At 45.0% G+C, this 21906-nt stretch overlaps 1 protein-coding gene and 1 non-coding gene across 2 annotated transcripts; one reads left to right on the top strand and one right to left on the bottom strand.

Moving 5' to 3' along the window:
* Positions 1–236: 236 nt before the first annotated feature.
* On the bottom strand, positions 237–15896 carry LACTBL1 (lactamase beta like 1). The gene is given in 7 exon segments (XM_076356100.1): positions 237–1215; positions 3022–3127; positions 6026–6273; positions 7921–8078; positions 10858–10967; positions 12487–12631; positions 15852–15896. Coding segments are annotated over 7 exon segments (1791 nt in total).
* TRNAN-GUU (transfer RNA asparagine (anticodon GUU)) lies at positions 6964–7037 on the top strand. The gene has a single exon. It is a non-coding gene; the product is annotated as a tRNA-Asn (tRNA).
* Positions 15897–21906: the final 6010 nt, after the last annotated feature.

Below are 21906 nucleotides of genomic sequence, written 5' to 3' on the forward strand. Positions count from 1 at the left end.
ATCTCTTTTTTCTGCAGGCATCCCCAGTTGCTAGCTGGACTGTTGTGCACTGCCAGGGATTGCAAGCAATTAAAGTCATTTTAGAAATGGGACGTAACATATTTGTTGGGCAAAGGGTCATTTGCCGCCACCTTTTGCTTTAAATGGTATCCATAAAGCCACACAGACAGGAGAGTCTGGTAAGACACATATTTGGAGCCACCTCCCAGAAGTGGTCAGACAAGTAGAGGGGACATTTAGCTATAGAATACAGGTTTACGAAGTACACGCACCACATTGTACGTGTTCAGCCCTGGTGCATCAAAGCCAGGAGACAAACCCTTGCGATCAAATGGATAAAAGTTAAAGAGCTGCCCATTTTGGGTCTCCAGTGAGATGGAGGCAGAGCCCAGGTGCAGAACACATGGGAACTCCTTGTCAAAAACAACTTGGAAAACGCGATCTTCCAGGTGGTGGAGCTTGATTGTCCGGTACTTTTCAGGAATCAGCTCTTCCACATGAGGCCCAAACTGCTGCATGACCAGCACCCCACCAGGTCCAGCTTTGATCTCATAGAAAGTCAGGTTGGAATAGGTATAGTAGCCAACATAAGGGCCTGGACTTGGAGGAGGAATCAAGCTTTTCTCTGCCCCTCTGAACGCCGTCTCCATGGCAGGAATAAGATACTCATATGTCTGAGTTACAATATCTCCACCCTGAGGCCTGGGCCCTGCCGTCAGCACAATGAAGCTCAGGCGGAGCTTGGGGATAAGAGAGAAGGTAGCTGAATAACCGTCAAGGTCTCCGTCCTTCCTAATGACATCATATCCCATTTGCTCATTAATCTCCCAGGGTGTGCCGGTCTTGTTAGCAAAGTATTCAGTGGAGCACTTAAACAGAGGGGTCAGCATCGTCTTCACTGTGTCAGGCTCTAGGAGGCGACGGTGGTAGGTGCCTAAGAAGACCATTGCCAACTTGGCAAGGTCAGCAGCTGTGGAATACATCTGGCCAGAAGGCCTGTACCAGCCGAGGTCATAGAGAGGGGCCGGCCGCCGGCTGCCGTAGAAACCCACAGCCATCTGGGAGCGGATCGGTGGTGTGATGTCGAAGCCAGTGTCCTCCATGCCCAAGCGGTCCAGGATGTTCTCCGAGATCCAGCGCTGGTATTGCCCCTCAGCTGCATGGTCGGCTAGCACATGTGCCATCAGTGAGAAAGCCAAATTGCTGTAGTGGCATCTGAAAAGGAAGAGGAATATATCTGGATCAGCCTTACCTCACTGATACAGTGTGGGTATGACTATGCAAAAACAGTGCCTAGGTCTCTCTTCTCTGGGGAAAAATTCTCATTTTATCAGATGACATGCTAAAGAGAGAGGAGAGATGAAGGAGGGACAGAGGAAAACTGAATGTTGTTGCCTTGATTTGTTGTTAAGTCAAGAAAGAGAAATTTCTTATGGGAACATCAGCAGAGCTATTTAACTACTATGTACAGAAAAAGAGATGGAGATGGAAAACTGAAAAACCCAAAACTTTATGCAAAAACCTATGTATTTGCATATCCTGACTTATTGTTTATAATTGTCCACCAAAGAATATATCCATTCTTTTTAAGAGCAGAGCTGAGAGTTACAGGTTCTTACCTTAAAGGTCTCAAAATCCCAGGTAAGATTTAACATGATATAAACACTTAAGCACCTAAGTTACCTTAAGATGGTAAAAGCACTTAAAAAGCACTTAAAAATCTACAAAGCAGCATCCAGCAATGTTGACTCATTAAAGACACCTGAGCGCTTCAGTCTTTAATATCCATAACATGATTTAAGTCTTTATACTTGAATGAAGTTTAATGACATGAAGACATGAATGGGCAACTTTTTTTCAAACACATTTTCAAAATTTATGATGTTTTCAACCTTGTCTGGGTTTTGTTTTGTTTTTTTTAATTGTGTGAAGCCACACATCTCAGTAAGGCCTATTTAGATCACAAATTTGGTACGACTTCAACCACTTGCAGCCCTTCTAGCTGAATAAAAGCATGATGAGCATATATATTTCTACAGCAAGAATAAATACATTCTGGATCTAAAAATTTATATCTGAAATGGAGCTGGATTTCAACATACCCAGAAAAATATGTTAAAATTTCTGTATCAGTGAATTGCAATTTCGTTTAGGAAGAATGATCTGTTAGCTGTGAGGTATATCCAGGAACAGGGAGACAGAGTTAAAACTATCAACGTGTCAAGTAATAAGGGGTTGAGAGGCTATGAGTGGATGCCCTTATGTATCTTAATGGTGAGCATAATATAAATACCAAAGAAGATGATGGTATTAAAGTCTTAAAATCCTTTAAGGAACATCTATTGTAACCTCCTGCATGACATGGGACAGAACTAATACAAGGTTGCCATGACCGAGCCATTGAGTTTTCTAAGCTTGCAGACTTCAAGCCATGGTGAATCCTCAGCCACGCTAGGCAAATTATTTCAGAATGTAATTCTAGTCCCTAAAAATTTTGCAGACTTAGAAAGTTTTTCCCAGTTAGTCTGAATCCTTTCCCTCACCTGCTGTCCGCTGGATCCTGTTCATATTTTTGAGTGTTTGCAACTCAGGTAATAGACTTTAACAGGCTATATAAGTTGTAACAAACATTAATAGCACTTACAGATAATTTAGAGATATGCAAATCACTACAGACATAGCATGATTTTAAGTGAAATCTATGATTTAAATCAATTACATTAACATGCCTTTCCACTTTTGAAAATCTGCATCTTTCACAATTTAAGGCTCATTGGACCTAACTATAGCAGTTTAATTTGCCTCATCTAGGCCTCTCACTCAGGCTCTATACACATTAAAAAAACCCTGGCACCTCCAACAGTCACTCTTTCCAGCCTAAGACAGGTGTGTGTGTAGATGGCTGAAGCTCTCTTTAGGAATGGCTGTCTTTTATCCATTGGCCATGGAGGCTGCAGGTGGGGCTAATACCAGTGGAGAACACAAACCCAGACCAAAAGCTCGTAAGTGAATATATCTGACCTGGTTCCTGGATCAGCAACCAAGACATCATCTTTCAGGAGAGCTAGAGCATCTTGTGTATTGCCCTTCCACAGCAGGCTGGTAGATCGCAGCCTCCTGGGCAGACCTGTGCCATGGAAAAGAGAAGTTAACAGTCTGAGACAAATTATGGTCCAGGAAACTTTGAGTCTGGTGAAGAGTAAGAAGAAGGCAAGGTTCAATGGCAAGATGGAAACAATGATGCACACATGTGCTTTATACACGTAGCAAATACGCTGCAAGGACCTGTTCATACTGCACTGCAGGACACAGTATGCAAATCATGGACCACTGAATCTGGGTAATTAAGTCCTACCCCAGCACCAACTCTGGGTTGCTACATTTCAGTAAAAATACCTTGGTGAATGATTAAAAAAACCCTGTATCCCCAAGTGTATTGTGGAAGAGAAGGGCATATTGGGTGTTGGGGAAATCCCTGGCCGTATTTCCATGTGACTCTATTCCCTTGACTACCAAGGTGTGCAACAGCCCGTTTAAACAAGTTTTTGTTCTTTATGTCTTGCTACAGAGGGCTTGAACTTCTCTGAACCATTCCAGGCTTGGCCTAAAGTACTTTTACTGTTTTTTTCAGCTTTAGCAACATTTATTCAGGGTTTCTGAATGTAGAAAAACTTCTAGAAGTTCTTTTCACTTTTAATTCCACAACACTGAACATGGATTCCCTAAAAACTTTTGGCCAGGACTTTTTAAAATACTGCAGCTCCTTTGCACAGGATCTACGGCTCACCAAGTCCAGAACTTGGATTACATCTGGAATGAAATTCTCACTGCGGTTTACAGCTGACTTTGATTTAGAGGTTAGGAGAAAATCAGGAAGAGTACATGACAGAAAAATGACTTGCAATCGTCTGCTCAGTGAGCACGTGCTTAATCATGGCAAAGCTGAATGAGGCCCTATTCTTTTGTAGCAGCAACACATGTTTTTCTCAATTGGCCTGACCTTGGAGTTTGAACTGGAACAAGAACACTTTTTCTGCTTCTGGTCTGTGGTTATTTGTGCAGCTTAATGACCAGATAAGAGATGCACTGAGCTTCTTCCAGTAGACAATGGGCTCCTTCATTTCCTACTTGCCACAATGGCAGCAAAGAAAATGTTGCACCACTGGGAGAGCTCACCAGCACCATGCGGTGTCTCTCCTGAGGTTCACTAGGAATAATACGCCAGAGAATGTGTGAGCATAACAGAAAATCCACAGTCATTGATTTATACCTCATGGGCTGCTAATTGATGTGACAAGCATGTTGTTAATAATTTACAATAGCATCTCATACTGTCATTCATATATATTTGAAAATCACAGTCTTAACAAGCTGGAACTTCCCTCTAGCAATGTACCCATCAAGTGTTGAGCAGAAAAATCTTTGGAGTTACTTTTGTAATATGCAATGTAGAAAAGCCCAGATAATGAGGATATATTACAGACCAGTTTCCACTGGAAGAATTTAGATGAAAAACACTTCACAATATGTCATGCAGTGGCTTTGATCTTGAAGCTAAGCAGAACCTATTCCTTTCTGGTTTTTGAAAGACAGGAAATGTAACATGTGACCTCAACATTCATTTGATTTTCAGTCAGGATTTTGAAACTGTGCTCCTCCTTCTACTAAATTGTCAGGGTCCAAGCTGGATGGTGTGCCCTGCTGGTGTGGTCTGGGAAATTTGGGCCACATTCTAAAAAAAAAAGACATAGGAACGTAAAAGGAGCTAAGCAGGCGCACAAATCCAGTGATGGAAGCGATAGAATGGCTGCACACTACAAGCAATTATGCTATGACCAGGTACACTTCTGACATATGCTTCCTACAAGTATTTCTAGGGCATATCTCACACCTCGCTAGGTGACAGGGAACTGCAGCAGGGCTGGAAGCTGCAGTTGCAGCACACACTACTCCTGGAAGGAGCAGCCAGACCAGCTTCAGGTACACCTGAGAGTCAGAGGGGACCAGGCAGAGCTGATGCCCCTGAGGACATCATCAGGCTGGCTAGAGCAAGACTTGTCTGCAGGGAGAAGGGATGGGCAGGGTTGTGCACACACCTTTCTTTCTGCCACTGGCCACTTTGGGTTGTTTGTCTGTTTGTTTCCAGATTTCAGTTACACCATTCCTTTTTGGGGAACCCTTATTTTGATATTGGCTTGCTTCAGGTGATGCTGTACCCTGTCCTGAGGTACTGCAATTTGCCTACATGCTATTTTGATCTTAGGTCCTAATTTTAGGACATTTATTCCAATCTGGAATAATGCACGTGCTACAGAGTTTAATCAAAGTGCCACATGACATATCAGCACAGTCTCTTTGGCCATTACGTTCTGGAATCTCTGAGTCAAGTATTAGCAGCTTTATTTCTGAGAAAGGTTAAATTTATCCTGAGTCCTGTGAGCTCCTTTTGCCTTAATGTAAGAGTTACACAATTATGAAGGTAGCAGCAGATTAATAGTCTCTGCCAGCAAGTACAAAGCTATTAATAGCTCAGGAATCCCAGACCAGGAACCACACTGACAGCTAAATTTAGCTTAGCGATCAAGGTCTATCTGTTCAAAGCAAAGAGGTTTGGTGCCGCTTCGACCCTCAACTCTACATCTCAGAAAAATGAGAGCACCCTGGGCTGGAGTACAAAAAACTGTTATGCAATTGGAGCCTGATTTCAGGTCACGCTACTGTGTTGAAAGAAATATATATTCACCTTGCGTGGGAAAAACAGTTCCCCAACCCACAGTGCAGCTTGGCCCCTTTCCTAGCAGGTGGTCTGGACAAGTGTTCCTTTTAGTACTTCATGAAGCTGCTGACAACTTGCTTCCAAGGGTCCAGCCAGACCTCTGGGAAGTGCAAAGGTGCAGGGTCCATACTGGGAAATGGCCTCAGCAGCAACCGTTTTTATCCTTGGCATATGGTCTGTTCTGTCTGTGGTCTTTTTCAAGTGGCACAGTGGTGGGCAGAGGGCAAGCAGGTAGCAGTGTTGTCTCACCTGATAGCTGGCTGGCCATTCTGCGCAAGGTAACAGGTGATGGCTTAAGTGGCATTGAACCTTTTTCCAAAAAAATCAGCCCATCTGCTGTGTATCTCTGTTCTGATTCCTTGAGCCTTCCCAGAGGGTTCTTAATAACAAAGTTCTGGGCGTAACGTTCCAATGGGTCATCAAGAGACATGACTTTTCCTTCCTCCCACATCTTGTACAACATAATGGTGGGAAAGATCTTGGAGACACTGGCAATTCTGTTAAGGAACAAACGTTTATAGAAATTAAGCATTAAGAAACCCATGAATCAAGAGGAAAGATGGTCAGTACATGAGATCACGCAACTGACCCACTGTCTGTAGCTTTACATGCAACATCTTTGCAAATTCAGAAGGGAATGGCTAAAATACAGGTAAGAAGCTTGAATTAATATCCTTAACTCTGGCCTTTATGGACTGCAACATAACCTTCAGCAGCATCTCCCCAATAGTGCAGTGGGCTACAGAACTTTTTCTGTTCACTTAGTAATCATAAGATGACATATTTTGTAAATTATTGCTTAGTAAATACCATAACGTGTTGCAAGTAGTTTATTGGAATTTTAAGGTTAAAATACCATAAAGTTTTACATTTCATATTCAGAGTTGATATTTGGGTGGCTTCAGAAGAGAGTCAAATTTACAAAAGGTCTTCTGGAATAGGACTCTGGTTCTATTTTGTTGGTTTTTGGAAATGGGGACATGATTAAGAGGGACGGCCGGGGGCATTCGTGTTGTGCTGCTAGAGGTGAAATTCTTGGATAGGCGCAAGATGGCCTAGAGTGAAAGCATTTGCCAAGAATGTTTTCATTAATCAAGAACAAAAGTCAGACGTTTGAAGACAATCGGATACCGTCATAGTTCTGACCATAAACAATGCAGACTGGTGATAGATTTTTTTTTGGAGGAGTCTCTGTGGCGCAATTGGTTAGCGCGTTTGGCTGTTAACCAAAAGGTTGGTGGTTCGAGCCCACCCAGGGACGGGTTCTCCTTTCCCTGCCAATGGCAGGGGGGTTGGAACGAGATGACCTTTAAGGTCCCTTCCAACCCAAACCATTCTATGATTCTGGAAGAAATAGCAAGAGGTCATCCATATAGGGATTTTGCCATGATACAGAGGGGGAAACCCCAGGTAATCACAGCTGCTGAAACTTTCCAAAATTGTTTATTCTAAGCATAACATTTGATAGTCAGAGTGCAGCCCATATATTTCATATATAGCACAGTTATAAATCACTGAAAATAGATCTTTAAAAGAAGTAAACACTTCCTTTATATTTGTTTTTGTTGTTTAACACACACTAAGAGCTTGATTCTATCTTCGTCTAAAAAATTATGGCCAGTATGGCTTTGACTTCACTGCGAGAATGAATAAGCATACAGGTCTACTTTATGTGTTCAGTAGATACTCTTCCCAAACCCCATTTTTTGCTAGGCTGAACTTTTTTTTTTATCCTATGGCACTGTCTCCTCGTTGTTCACGAGATCTGTGCTAGCTCTCAGTCTTCAGATTTGTGCCCTAGGCCTCCTCAAAGCATGGAGACATTCTTATGTAAGGAGTAGTATGTTTTCAGGTTCTTCAGGATGGTCACTGCTATTCCAATTTAAAATATTGTCAGATCAAATTAAAAATTAAAAACAAAATCTAAAGTAAACAACTCGGTAAGCTGCAAGCATATGGTAATTTAGGGACTAGCTGAAGCATTGTCTCACAAAGTTTCAGTGTAACCCAGAAGAGGTTTCTGCAGTGGACCCGAGCCAGTAGAAGATGCAGTTTGTGACAGTGGCTCTATTCCCAGATATCAGATCTCCGTATGTGTATCTGCTCTTTTTCTAGTTCTCGTGCCTGTGGTACATCTGTCTCACCTGTAAATAGTGTACTCATTGGGCACCACTGAGGAGGGGTCGGAACCATTCTTCTTCCCGAAGTTGCCTGTCCAGAGCACGGTGTCATTGTAGATAACAATGGCAGACATGGCAGGGAGACCAGAGCTATGAATCTTTTGGCGCAGCATCATATCTACCTGGAGAATGATGGGTAGTTATGAATTTCCAAATGAAGAGTCTTATAATGCATCTAGTCTGTAACAGGCAGTAGAAAGACCCAGACCATCAGCCCTCCTTACTTCCAAGCACCTGAGAGTGATTTTTTCAAATGTGTTTTGGCAAAAGAAAGTATTTTAACCATACTGTTCCTTTGAATTGCTTATGCTGAACTACCCAGTATCTTTCTTTCAGTCTACATGTGCATCGTGTAGAAGAATGTGGTGCTCATCCTTGTAATACCTATGATGCTTACATGATTAAAAACAAATGCTAAAACCTAATAATTCTAATTTCTTCCTTTTTAAATTGTACTGTGCACATCTGTTCTTTGCACTAGTATTTTAGGTTCAAAGATGTATGAGAAAAAGATCCATAATTTTCAAGCATCCCGTGACACTTTTCATGCCATGAAACATACTAGAGCTTGTACTCCTCATTAAACTGCAATCCGAGAAACAGCACCAGGCAACTAGAGGGTTGTGGTTGCTCTTTTCTCCCTGTTGTGCCAGGGAGAACCTAATCAGCCAGCTGTGCTCCACCCACCTTCTGCAAGCAGAATGCATTGGTCTTGCTCTTTTATGACTTTTTCAAAGCTATGTCATCATCATGCATAAGTTATCTTTTGCACAGAAAGGTTAAGACATAAGAAACGGCCTTCCAAGCCCAGCATCTGAGACAAGAAAGGCCAAGCCGAGTCATGTCCTCAGGACCTCTTCACTGGATGGACTGGTGAGGTGCACTGCCAGCCAGCAGTGGAAACATCCAACCTGTGCCAAGTCCTTCTGTAGTGGTTCTTTGCCCTTCCCTCCCCATGTGCCACTGGCCCATCTAGTATGATTAGGTACGTCAGCACCTCCAAAGAACAGACTGGTCTCATATCAGCAAGCATGGTCCTCCTTAGAGTTTTCTCAGAGAGAGACTGGCATGGAGACCTGCCTGGACCTGCAGAAAGTTGACAGAAATACATGATGCTCTTCTAGACTTGAGTGTCATTGAATCCAATACTCAGTGTTTAGATCTGGACACTAGCAAGACTCTTCTGAGGAAAATGTAGGCCTTTCTGATAAGCAGAATTATTTACCCTTAGAAGAGAAATGTTTCCTTAAGCCTCATGCATGAGTGAGTGTCACTCTCTTTTTCAAGGTTTTCAAGCTGCCGTGGGCTAGGAAAAAGTCCTCCCCTGTATGCATCATAATCACATCTGGTACTGTCCAGAGTCCCAGTTCCAGGGTCCCTGGCCTGGCACACGATGGTAGTTTGTCTCAGGTAGTGCTAGATCTTTAGCGTGGGTTCGAATGTCCACAGACTTAGGCAGAACCTAAGGGCATCTGAAGATACACTTTTGAGGTGCTGGTGCCTAAGCCCCCTTCCAATACCTATGTGTTCCTATACATCTAGTGTTCAGGTTCTCTGTGCCTTATTCCATCTGCAAAACAGGAATAGTTTCACCAGCCTACTTCAAAGAAGTGCTTGGATACTTCATTTCTGAGGAGCACAAAGAAGGGAGGTCAGATGACTCTGATGGACACTCAATGTTCTGCACATTCCCCCACCCCTCTGACTAATCCTAATTGAATTATAAACTACGTCTCTACAGTAAACCCAGAGACAGCGACAGAGACTTCATAAAAGTGAATGTGAAGTGATAGCAATTGAAATTCAGTGTAGATAAAGCAGTGTGCGTGCAGGAAAACAACCCTAAATTCACAACGCATACACACAGATGGGCAATGAGCTGGTCATTAGCACTCAGGAACAAGACCTTGGGGCTATGAGGGATGCTCCTATGTAAACATTTGCCTAGTGCCCTATAGCAGAAAAAAAGGTAAATCAAATATGAGGGATTATTAGAGAAGTAAAATAAAATAAAACAGAAAACACCATTTTATCACTGTATAAATCCCTGATCCACTTCCACCTCGAATACTGTATACAATACTGATATCCTGCACCTCCACAAGAGTATGCTAGAGCTGGAAAAGATTCAAAGAAGGGTAGAAGAATGATAAGAGCTGTGGGACAGCTTCTATTATGACTAATTAAGCTACTCATGAGAAAGAGACAAATGAGAGGGTATATTATATGATAGGGGTCTACAAAATCAGGAGTGTACTGTCGGAGCATGGTGTCCTTATGGTCCATACAGTCAAGGCAATGTATTTCCTCATTGCAAATAGAGCCCACCAGAATTTCAGACAGTGCTAAAATTTCAGTGACAGTATATCATACTGAGGAAAAGCAGGTCTCTCTTTCATTCAGATGCAGGTCCCCTTCCTCTTCCCCTCCCCCTCCATTCCCTTCCTTGAAGTTACCTACAAGTAGCTTTTTAATTTTTAAATGGTGGCATGAGGACAGCCAGCAAAGCAATAAAATAAGGAATCGGCAGTCAATGATGAATAGGAACTAGTTACATGAGTCACCTACTTCCCAGGACATGAGAGCTGCCTAATAGTAGACAAGATGCCAAGAGCCATCATCTTGTGCTGATGTTTGCTCACCAGACCTTCTGATGGACAAGTAATAATGTTTCTTCATCATAGCTTACCCTTTGGATAAGATAACTGCTTGTTGACCTGTTCTGTATGTTCAGTGAAGGAGGTTTATATACCTATTTCTAGATTCACATGTTCTCCACCTCCTTGATTTCCCACCTCCTTCCCCAGAGATGCTCAAGGGCAAAATACATATTATCTCCTTTACACCTTCAGAAAAGCAGTCATGAGCTCTGTCTCCCTCTGTTCCCTTCTCCTCACAGACCTTCTCCAACGCATCCTTCAGAATGGGGATTGGGTGGTCCAGCGGTACTGGTTCAGGATAGCGGGGGCACATCTGTACAGCTTCTGATCTCACTTCCATCACAGATGGGCCTGGAAAACATCTCAAAGGTAGCATATGTGACTTGAATAGACACAGTAACAAGCTTTAACCTCATCCAGCAGTCAGCACTAGCTTTCTTGCTTGTGTTGTCCAAAGCTGAAGGACACTTCTGCATAGACAAAGAGACAATCTTGAATTGTTTCTCTCTCATAAAACAGGACTTGAAGAGGGCACTGTGCTCTGTTATTGCTTATTCCAACACAGTATAGCACACGGGATGGACAGGGGCTGCAATAGGCTTCAACTGACTCTACAACCTGAAAAAGTAAGGAACTGGGACTACAGAAGACTCTGTAGGGTACCTGACAGTGGGTTTAGACCCCATGAAAGTGCCCTGCCCACGTCTAGGGGAAAGCCTGAGTTCAGGTTCAGGAGGACGGAGTTGTCCCATCCATGTCATGGATGTAACGTCATGGTATGTAACGTCAGAAAATGAATGTAGAAGTGAATTGTGAGTGCCACCAGAAATCTAACACTATAACAACAGTTGATAGGCTGCATACCTATTCAGCTGTCTTCTGAATTAGCTGTATCCTGCATATGCCAGAGACATATCTTAAATTTTTGTGGCAATCAAAGATCTTTAAACTCAGTGAGAGACGGGAACTCTCTTACTTGGAGGCACTATTTTCCCATTTGATCCCAAGGTGTTCGTAAACACAGCTCCTCTGCTCTGTAAGCTGTAAACAAAATGCTGATGTATCTTTTCACTTACCAGCTGAGCATGAAGTATTAGAAATACAGATGAGAAGAGAAATGGTGCTATGAAAACTTTGAGATGAATGGGGATGGATACACAAGAGCCTACAGGAAGCCTCTGATGGTCTGTGACAGAAATGTAGAGTCTGAAATCTTTTCAGACATTGGTCTATGAAGTACCTCTGGCACCTTCACCATGGATTTTATGCCACCTTTGGGCTACTTAAAACTCTGATCAGTTACAATGTATGTATTTCATCCTTGCACATATAGTGCCTTGAGTCTATCTGTTAAGTTTTCTATAATCAACATAAGGGAATTCTGGTGTGAAGCAGGGGCTTCATCTGGTTCAAAGGTCTAAGATTAGGGGAACAGAAAAGGAAGCAAACCCATAAGCTGAAGCACATGGTAAGGTGTAAAACAAAATCCGTTCTAAACTGGAGTGACTTTTACAACAGGATGCTAAAGAAAAATACAGAGAATGTAAAATACAATGTCTCCTTGGTATATCAAATAACCTAGGTTACCACCAGAAGTAATGGAGCTTCTCTGGACACCAGCAGAGTTACATGGTATTCCATCAACCCAATGTTCATCTCCTCTGTGTTCTTGCACCAGGTAGGAGGAGGTAAATTTGTGTGCTGTTTTGGGGAAATGCTCTTTGGGGAAAAATGTCCACATGGGGAGAAAGGCATTTATTTGTCTCACAGATTTCATAGAATCATAGAGTCATTTAGGTTGGAAAAGATCTTTAAGATCATCGAGTCCAACCGTGCCAAACAATGGCCCATCTCAAAAATGACTACTCACTGGGCTCCACCTTGGGGAGGCTGTACTGCCACAGAAAGCAGCCCGTCATTGCAACAGACAACAGGAAGAAGAAGATGACCAACACGTGAATCCACTTCACCTCCATAACAGTGAGCTTGAGGAGGCTCCGGCTGCTGGATGCCTGCTGTAAGCAGAAAAAATATGATCTCAGAAAGAGAAAAACTGCCTCTCATGCATGGTGGAAAAGGCATACTACATTGGAGAATAAAGCTACTGCAGGGACATGGACTAATTCCAGTACTATTGCGGCACCAGAGCTGGGCATACCAGACCACATTGAAATAAGTGGAACCAGAGATGACTTCTTGTCTTCCAATGAAGTCTGCAAGATGTTACTCTCCTTACTTTGTTGGCCTTATTGGTTCTTGTAGAAGAAAACCATCCACTCCTTTTGCCTTTTCCCCTCCCTGCAGGTGAACCTCATCAGCCCAGGCTGGCAGGATTCTGTTACAGCTCTCATTTCCTCCCTTCTCAACCATCATGACTTATTCCTGGATATCTTTCCAACCCCTTTTTTCCAGAGTCCAGCATCTGTTCATGGCAGCCACCAGCCAGATATTCTGAGCAGATCCAGCTTTTAAAGATGAATGACGGAATTTTTCACCATGTACTGCCCTTACCCTTCTATCTCGTGCCTGTAATTCCCATTTTACCATGTACCATCTGTAAGCTTGGCATTTACAGATGCCATGTTTTGGAAAACTGGCTAATATTTTGGGTTTGTGCAGCGCTCACAACACTGGAGACCATCCAGGTTGGTGATACTACCATATAAATGTTGAAGAAAAACAAGGAACAGATGACAAATGATTAGGTGCCTAAGCATGAGCTGTGCTCTTTCACTGACTGTAGGAGGTCAATAGGGTGCTTTTGAAAGTTTGGCAATTAATGTTGTAAAACATATGGCCTGCCATTTGCATCCAATATGGTCCACATTCCAAAGCTGTTTCAGGTTGTCTGGACTCACTTGTAGGATAGACAGACTAAAATACTCCCTTTAGATTTCCACATGGCCCTTTTTTTCCTTTTTGAGATACAGGATAGTTCATGCAAAAGCTTCTGCAAGTAAACTGAGCCTTGTCCTCACAACAAGGGAATCTGCAGAGCCACTTCCAGACTTGTACGTGGCTTTGTGGCTCTGTAAGGATCCAGCTGGGGAATCTAGCCCCTGCTGAAACTCTAGGTTGTAGTTCCACTTTCTGTACAATAACAGAAATACATCACAATTATTTCTGAAGCCCTTTAGCCTGTTCAGGCATTCCCACATACATTTCTGAAGGCAGCTTACTTCAGGTTCTTCCATACCATAATTAAGACTTCAAGGATGGCTTAAGACCATACAGACCATACAGACCCTGAGCCTGCCACAGCACACATACAGTCCATATTCCAGATATCAGACTAAGTGATGTGTTCCTAAATAGGGGAATGCCATTTTGAACACCAAAACCAGCTTGGTTTAGATATACCAACCTCGTACAGCACCTTACTAGGCAGGAGATCATATCCACACAAGGAGAAGCCTGCGTACCGAGATCTCTTTAATCACCCCCATGCTGGCAGGCTTCAGATTATGCTGAAGGATGTTGCCTAGAGCTGCAATGAGATGCTGTTTTCCTGCAGCAAGTAGTAGGATAGGGCCCTCTTTGCCCTGGAGTAGTCATGGGGTGACTTTCTTGGATTCAGTCCCATCATAATAAGGTGACTCCCCCACCAACCTGCAGTTCCTCTGGTGATTTTTCTGCCTCTATCCTTGCTTCACTGAGAACCCTGATTCCTGGGTCCCTAAGAGCAGGGTGAAAGGCAAAGATTTGCTGATATATGCCTCATCTCATGAACTCCAGACTCCCTAAGACACCAACATTGAACTCTCATCCTTTAGTCCAAACTCCTCTTTACCTCTTGTGGATGATGAGTGCCCTGAATGTCTCTTTCGTTCTCTGACCCATAATCTAGTAGCAATGCAATGAAACTTTGGCAATGCTATGAAACTTGAGACATGGGTCTCTCTTTTATTGATGGGGCACCAAATATGCAAAAGTGTGAGGAATATTCATCACCCTGAGGAGATGCTCTACCCTCTAAGCTACCTTTCAGGAAAAATACCACTCTTTCCCTGTATCTGGGAGACTGTCAGACAAACAGATGGATAGATACCTACAAACAGACTCCTCACACTTCCCACTCCAGGACCTGTCTGGTCTCACCTCCCTTTCAGCTGGTTTCTCCATCTCACGGACATTGTTCAATGACCATCACTGCTAACAGCATAAACACAGCAAGGCAGGGGGAGGGAGGCTACCAAGCACTTAGACACATGCAAATGAATGCAAACACATGCAGGAACAAGTGCACACAGTTTCCCATGGGTAGGTTAGCTGTATGCTATGTTTTTTCCCCTGAGCTTTGAAAAATTAGGATGTAGCGGGGAAGAAATGGGGATTTCACATAGACCACCCAGGTACACTGCCCTGCCCCACCAGGCTCATCTAGGCAGACTGCCACAGACCCTGTGAGATGCTCAGTCAGAGGCACATCTTAACACCAGTTAGGGAGAGCAAGAAAGAGCCCCAGTCCCCTGCACATACCACCACCAGAAGCCGTCTCAGTCCTGGAATCTGTTGTCAGGCGTCTCAGCATGTGCGTACCATAACAAAACCACAACATCTGATCTCAGCCGCAGTAAGGCAGGAGCAGAGTGCCTTGCCATGCTCCTAAATGCAGCTGCTTATCATGGGCAGCTGCTGCTCAGTCACTCCAGCTGAAGTGGCTGTTTTTAGCTCCCCGACAGTCCTGCTCCGGGTTTCCCTTTCCATTTGACCCATTCAGACCCTCTAGAAAGTGCTGCTGACCTCCCCTGGGCAAGGAGATTAAGTGACAGGGACAGAATGGCATTTGTTCTCAGGAGAGTGCCTGAGTGATTGAATGTTAATTCTTCCTAATGCTTCTCTGCCATGTGTGTGAATCGCAGCTGAAACCATGAGGGCTTCGCAATCTATTTATAGCAGCTTCATCTCCTCCTGACAACTGAACAGGAGGCGATTAACTCATGAGATGGACAGCCCCTGCATGCCTCCAGCCGCCATCCCTGGGAGGGCTTGGGAGGGGGCAGGCTGGGCTGTTCGCAGGAGGGGGAGGTGGGGGAGCTTAAGCCAGGAGCTCAGGCACTCTCTGGGCTTAATCCTGAACAGCCTCCTGGAGTTCCCTCACAGTGATAGACAATGGAGTCATTCCCAGCTAACAGGCTCACTAGACATAGATGGAGCTGGTATTTTCTTTCCCCTTAGCTGCTGGGGACTCTGAAGGATGGTGGAAGGTTGTGATTTGCATGAGGTGAGCCTTACCCGCAGCTGTAACCCATCCATGGCGGCTCAGAAGTCTCTTCTCATCCCCTGTGCTGCCTGTCTCCACAAACAAAAGGCTCATAAAACCCTGTGATGAAGAAAAACAAAAAGTTAGTGCAGGAAAAAAATTGAGTCAGAGCAAGGAGGGAAGCCCAGAGTAACAAAGCCCAGCTCAGATAAGCAGACCAGCAGGGAGGGACTGGTTTTGGATAGGGAGATAAACCACAGTAACCACATAAGATTAGTCCCCAGTAACACCTTCCCTCTCTCTACCTCTGGTTTGGCAGCACCTTGTGTTTACTGCAAGGGCTGGACCCAAGCTGTAGGACTTGCCAGGGCCCACGGCTCATCCACCCCTCACCCCTCATCCCACCTCCCAAGCACAAGGAACTGGAACTTTGAGACTTTCAGGGTTGAAACATTTCCATTACGCCTGCTCTGCAGGGTCCTTCCAGCCCTCTCCCTGGCTTCTCAGCCTTGCTCCCTCTACACAGGCAACAACACCCTCCTTAGTCTTGGGAATCACAGACACAGCCAAGAAACTGTATGACAGATTTGGAAGTGCCAGGATAATGGCACGGCTGCCACCTCTCCCATAAAATCTCCCTCTTGTCTTGCTACCTGGCAGCGGCAATTCAATAGGCAAACCCCCCCATAAAAGGTCTTACCAGCCTTGCTGTTACCCTCCAGCTTCCAGTGTTGATGAATTTGGGGCTGTCCTGGAGCTGCAGATGTTAAGAGCATCTGAAGCACTAATCCCAACAGCCAGCCTCTCTGAGCACAGATTAATCGGCCATGCCTCACCCCTCCTCAGGCAATGCAGCATCTGTCCAGGGATGCAGCCAAAAGGGAGTATTGTTGGTGATTTCACAGCTCAAATAATACAGCAGAGTGGAAAATGGGGAGCTGGGGAGGAGGGTATCCTTAACACACTGTGAGGTGGAAATGTTAATAATGAACTGCCATTACCATGTGAAGTACATTATAAATGCACTCCAAAGACGAGGGCATGGTCATGCCCCCAGTTATGCACTAAATCCAGGGGGATTATGCACCTCAGGGGTCCTGCCATCTTATTGCCTTCTTCAGATGTTCACAGGTAAGGGTATTCTCTTCAATACCATCTCTTCATTTCAGTATCTCCAGTAGTGGCCCAGGCTCTGACAGTGCTCAAAATACTCAAGTGGAGTCTATGCAGCCATGTGCCTGTGCCCCAGAGTTGTGCCCAAATTTTGGTGAATGGTGCTGCAGATGACCTCCTTACTAATTAGAGTAGATCAAGCTCCTCACAGTTTTGTTGATCCTCATTTACGGGAACTCCTATTTCCTTCTGTCCCTGTTACCAACCTTCCCAGGCTTTCCTTCACAGTCTGTGCAGTGATCTTCCCTCAAAGCCAAAGAGAAGAAGTGCGCATATAGGTAACTCTGTGCTTTCCCCCAAAAAAGGACGTGCGTACCCACAACCATGATGGAGTCTCAGTCTTTCCTGGCTCAGCAGTGTTTCATAAGTTTGACTTTCGTATTTTTCAGTCCCTCTTTGCAACTGAATGGCCTTCCACCGGCTCAGAGAAGGGTCCCATCTTAGAGAAACCTCAAAACGTGGCAGAAGCAGGGTAAGAAGAGCTCATGCCCGCTCTGTCCTGAGCGGGTTTCCAGGGCAGTCTCTCCCTCCTGCGCTGCTTTCTCAGAGCATCCCTCTGACCTGGAGAGCCACAACCAGGAAGGTAAAGAGCAGTTGTCCTCCCTGCTGCCCGATCAAATGTATACTGCACATAAGTGACTGCACACAAAAGATTTTGCATTTCATAACACCAGTTACAGCAAAGCAACACAGGCCCAGGCTGCGAAGGTCAATCTGTGAAATAGCTTTGACTTGGAAGCACCCAGGAGCCCAGCAGGATAGGGAACGACCAAAACAGACGGCTGTCCGAGGGTTTTTTAGGCTTCTCTACGCTCTCAGCTGCAGATCAATGCAAAGACCTGTGTGTGTCCTGGACCACCCCAGCAGACAGTCTGGCTGCATCCCTCTCTGTTTCCAGCTCGTTTGGAGCCAGCCACGCACGGCCGCAATCAAAGGCACTTTGCATGGGGCAGGCTGTTCCTGGAGCCGTGAGTCAGAATGCCCGGCAGGCTCTCCGCAGCTAAATTAATTGGCCAGCCCTGCCCAGAAACAATCTTTGTCATTGGCACTAATGGGGCTAATGCAGAGACATTGGAAATCAGCAGTGTGAGATATCACACACCCCCCAATCCCTTCCCACCTGCAGCATCCTGCTGGGCACCCCACGCATTTCGTTCTTCCAGAATCTCAATCTTCTCTTCCTTCTTGAGTTCCTCTCCCATCCCCATTTCCCCAGCTGAATTTGGGGCATATAGCTTGCCATACTGCACAGAGTATATGCAGAAAGGATTTGGTAGTGGGCGGTTGCAGATGTGGCCTCTGGGGAGAGGTTGGGGCTGCCTTGTGCTGGCTCCAGTCAGCTCCGTAACAGACCCACCACAGGCCAAAGCTGAGCCCATCAGTGAAGCTGGTGATGCCTCTGTGAAAACGTATTTAAGAAAGGACAGAAAACGCCAGATGGAGGGAGGAGGAAGGAACAAAGTGAGAAAAAAAGAGGAACAGCAAGGTCGGGGGGGGAGGAGGAGGTGCTCCATGGTATTCTCTGCAGTCCATGGAGGACTCATACCAGAGTAGATATTCCCTGCAGCCTGTGGAAGGGACCATGCCGGAGCAGATATTCACACAGCAGCCCAGTGTGGAACCACTCCAGGGCAAATGGATATTCCCAAAGAAAATGCAGCCCACAAAGGACCCACACTGGAGATTTTCCTGAAGGACTGCAGCCTGTGGGGATCCCATGCTGGAGCACAGGAAAGGTGAGGAGGAAGGAGCAGCAGAGCGAAACGACTTTGTACTGACCTTGACCCCCTGCCCCCAATCCCCCCTGCACCACTTTTGGGTGGGGGGGTGGGTAGGGGAGTCTGGAGTGAAGGAGTGAAATTGAGTCTGGGAAAGGCAGAGGAGGAAAGGGAGTGGTTTAATGTTTGTCTTTTTATTTCCCACTACCCAAATTTGTAATTACATTATATTTTAATTGGCAATAAATTAAGCTACTTTTCCACAAATTGTGTCTGTTTTGCCTGCAACAGTAATTGGTAAGTGACTTCCCTGTCTTTATCTCAGCCCACGAGCTTTCTTGCTCCTGTTTTTTTCCTCTTTTCTCCTCCTTTCCTGCTGAGGGAGGAGAATGAGCAGGCAGCTGGGTGGGAGTTTTGCTGTTAGCCAAAGCTAACTCACCACATGTGCATAAGGAAAAGCTCTCTGAAAAGCTCTCTCATATGACTTTTTCCCAGTACTGTTCTGCAAGATCTCTGCTTTGAAGGGTATTCCTGCCATTTTCCTGCCACAGGCAGGAAAAAAGGACACACCTAGAGGTCTTCAGGAAGGTCCCAGCTGCTGCCCAGGCCACTGGTTCAGAGCAGATCCCTATACAAAGAACTTGTCAAGGTTTGGTTTTGCTAGCTAGTGGGTACTGATGTGAAATTTTGTGCTCAGAGGTGTGCTGGCTCCTAGACTGGGAGAAAAAGCACCTCTGAGCTATTCCTTTATCTACAAAGTAAACAGGCCCAGTGACTAAGCGGTGAATAATCATGTCTTTGTGAAGTATGGCAGTGAAATGCACACAGAAGCTTGGGCTTAAACAGACTGTATCCCCCTGTGGGAATGCCTTTTCTCCTGCTCTATGTATCTGATGATTCAAAACCAACAGAAGTTGTCTGGGTGAAATTTTACCCAAAATACTTGCACAATCTCAAATGAAACAGCCTGAGTGGATGAATCAGGTCCTGATGTGTGAGTAGCTTAAAGAGAAAGAAGGATTTGGAAAATGAACTGAGGCAGGCTCTTGAATGAATGGTTCAGACACTTTCTGTCTGCTGGGGAGAGCAGTGAGCATGTTTCAGGGACATGGGCTCAGCCGCACTATCATCTCGTTATTGGGCTGTCAGTCTTTTAGCAGTGACAAAGGGGAAGCTGCAGCAGGAAAAGCAATTGGCAGCTCTAATTGCCCTCCTCTCAACACCAGCCTTTGAACCAGCGTGGGGGTGAAGGAGGATTTTTCCCCTTCCCCAGTCCCACATTGCAGAGCTCAGCCAGGGACTCTGCTGTCCCACTGGGTGTCCTTTGTGTCCTACTGGGCACCATTGTCAGCCTTTGTGTCCCGTTACCAGCTGGTTCATTTTCTTGATAGTTTTGTATGGTTGAAGTGAGCTTTGAAAGTCAAAAGATAGAGCAGAGTGCCAAATGGGCTCTGGCTGCATGTTCCTGTATCCAGGCATGCTAGCAACAGTGCAGACTCGGATGGCGATGGAGGGGGTGGCCAGCATTGCTGTTTGCTGGCATTGCCCAACTCAGGAATACAGAAAGCAACAGTCAGAAGCCTCAGAAGAAATATTCAATACTGGAGACAGCCGGGATGTGTTTTCAAAGTTTTTTCCAAAATAGGTAGTACAGAGGCACACTGGTTTTACTCTTTTGTTTAACATGTCATGATCCCATGACCCCAGGATTTAGAAATTTATTGAAAAACTGTTTATCAACAGATTTGTGATAAAATCAAACAGAAGTCTATAGAAATGGAGACTGCTGCTCCATGCTACAGTATGGGATATACTACATTATGTTCCATGTGGATTTGTCAGGGCCCTGAGAGCATTAATGGCCTGGACCAGCGTCACCTGGAGCCTCCACCCTGTCAGCCCAGAGGGCTGCATTTAAGCTCAAGACCTGAGCCATTAGTCCTTGCCTGTGATATGTTGTAAGACTGCTGGTCCCCAGTGCAGCCATGCCCATTCCCATGCCTGGCCGTGGACTCCACTGATCCTGACCCTGACATGTGGATTGACGTTGGACCTGCCTCATCAACACCAGCTTCCCTGATGATGAACCTGGCCACGATGTCTGGTGCTGCTCTGCCCACCTCGCTTGGGTACTGCGGGGCTGGGTCCTGGCTCGTGAGGTCCCTGCACCACTGGTTGTGTTATTGCCCTCGGCTCCTGGCTCCCCATCCCTCAGGAAGCAGACAGCCCTCTTGTTCCCTGACAAGAGTAAACTCCTTTCAATACATTTGATTTATTTAACGTATTTACAGAATTTTTTTTTTCTTCCTCAACTTGCCAACATGTTGATGCAAAAATATCCTTCTCCTGGAACTGTACACAGACAGCACACGTGCATGTCCTAGATGCCACAACCTTACTGAATATCTGCAGGTCATTAACACATGTGAAGCAGTCCAATCTTTCTGCCACTGAAAAACTACAGACTGCCTACTGTGCATTATGAGATTTTTGACAGTTACCTCAATCTGCAGGTCCTGGAGTCATGTGATTAGTATCCACCATTTCAATTAAAACCTGTATTTCTAACCCTCTTGGTTACAACATGAAAATGCCATGCCAGAGGCTGATTCTAGAAAATAAATGAAAAGCCAGAAACTGTTACTCCCAGCCCCAAAGTGTCATCCATTTATTTTATGTTTTAGATCTGCTGATGCTGAAATTGTTTTTTTAAACACCGGGAAATTCCCTCCACTTTCTGGAGCATAACTATGGCAACCTGGTACATCCCATTGTCTTCTCTATCTAAAGCTGCACCAAGCTACACTGCATTTAGACTTCACAATTCCAGGTATATAAAAAAGTTTAGCATCCCAAGCAGGGATCTTTAGCATGTCTGCTTCAGGGAGAATTTCATGCAACCAGAAGGACCACTGCTAGCATGGGAGGTGTGATGCATAGTGTATTGGCACCGTTAATAGGACCTTGTGTGAGAGTGAGATGCTCAGAGGCATTCAGTCCGGTGGCAGTGCCTGTCACAGCCTGGGCATCTCTGCAGGCTCTGCCAGGGAGCAGCAGAGCCCTGATGTTTCAGGTTTCCTCTCTCTTTCCTCAGTGACAAAGCAAGATGAAGAATTTCTCATCTCAGAAAGGGAAGGATGAATGTGAATTCCCATCAGTGCTCTCACAACACAAACAAACAGAAAGGAAGAAAAAC

The sequence above is a fragment of the Aptenodytes patagonicus genome, chromosome 19, assembly GCF_965638725.1.
Source record: "Aptenodytes patagonicus chromosome 19, bAptPat1.pri.cur, whole genome shotgun sequence".
In the NCBI taxonomy this organism is placed as follows: domain Eukaryota; kingdom Metazoa; phylum Chordata; class Aves; order Sphenisciformes; family Spheniscidae; genus Aptenodytes; species Aptenodytes patagonicus.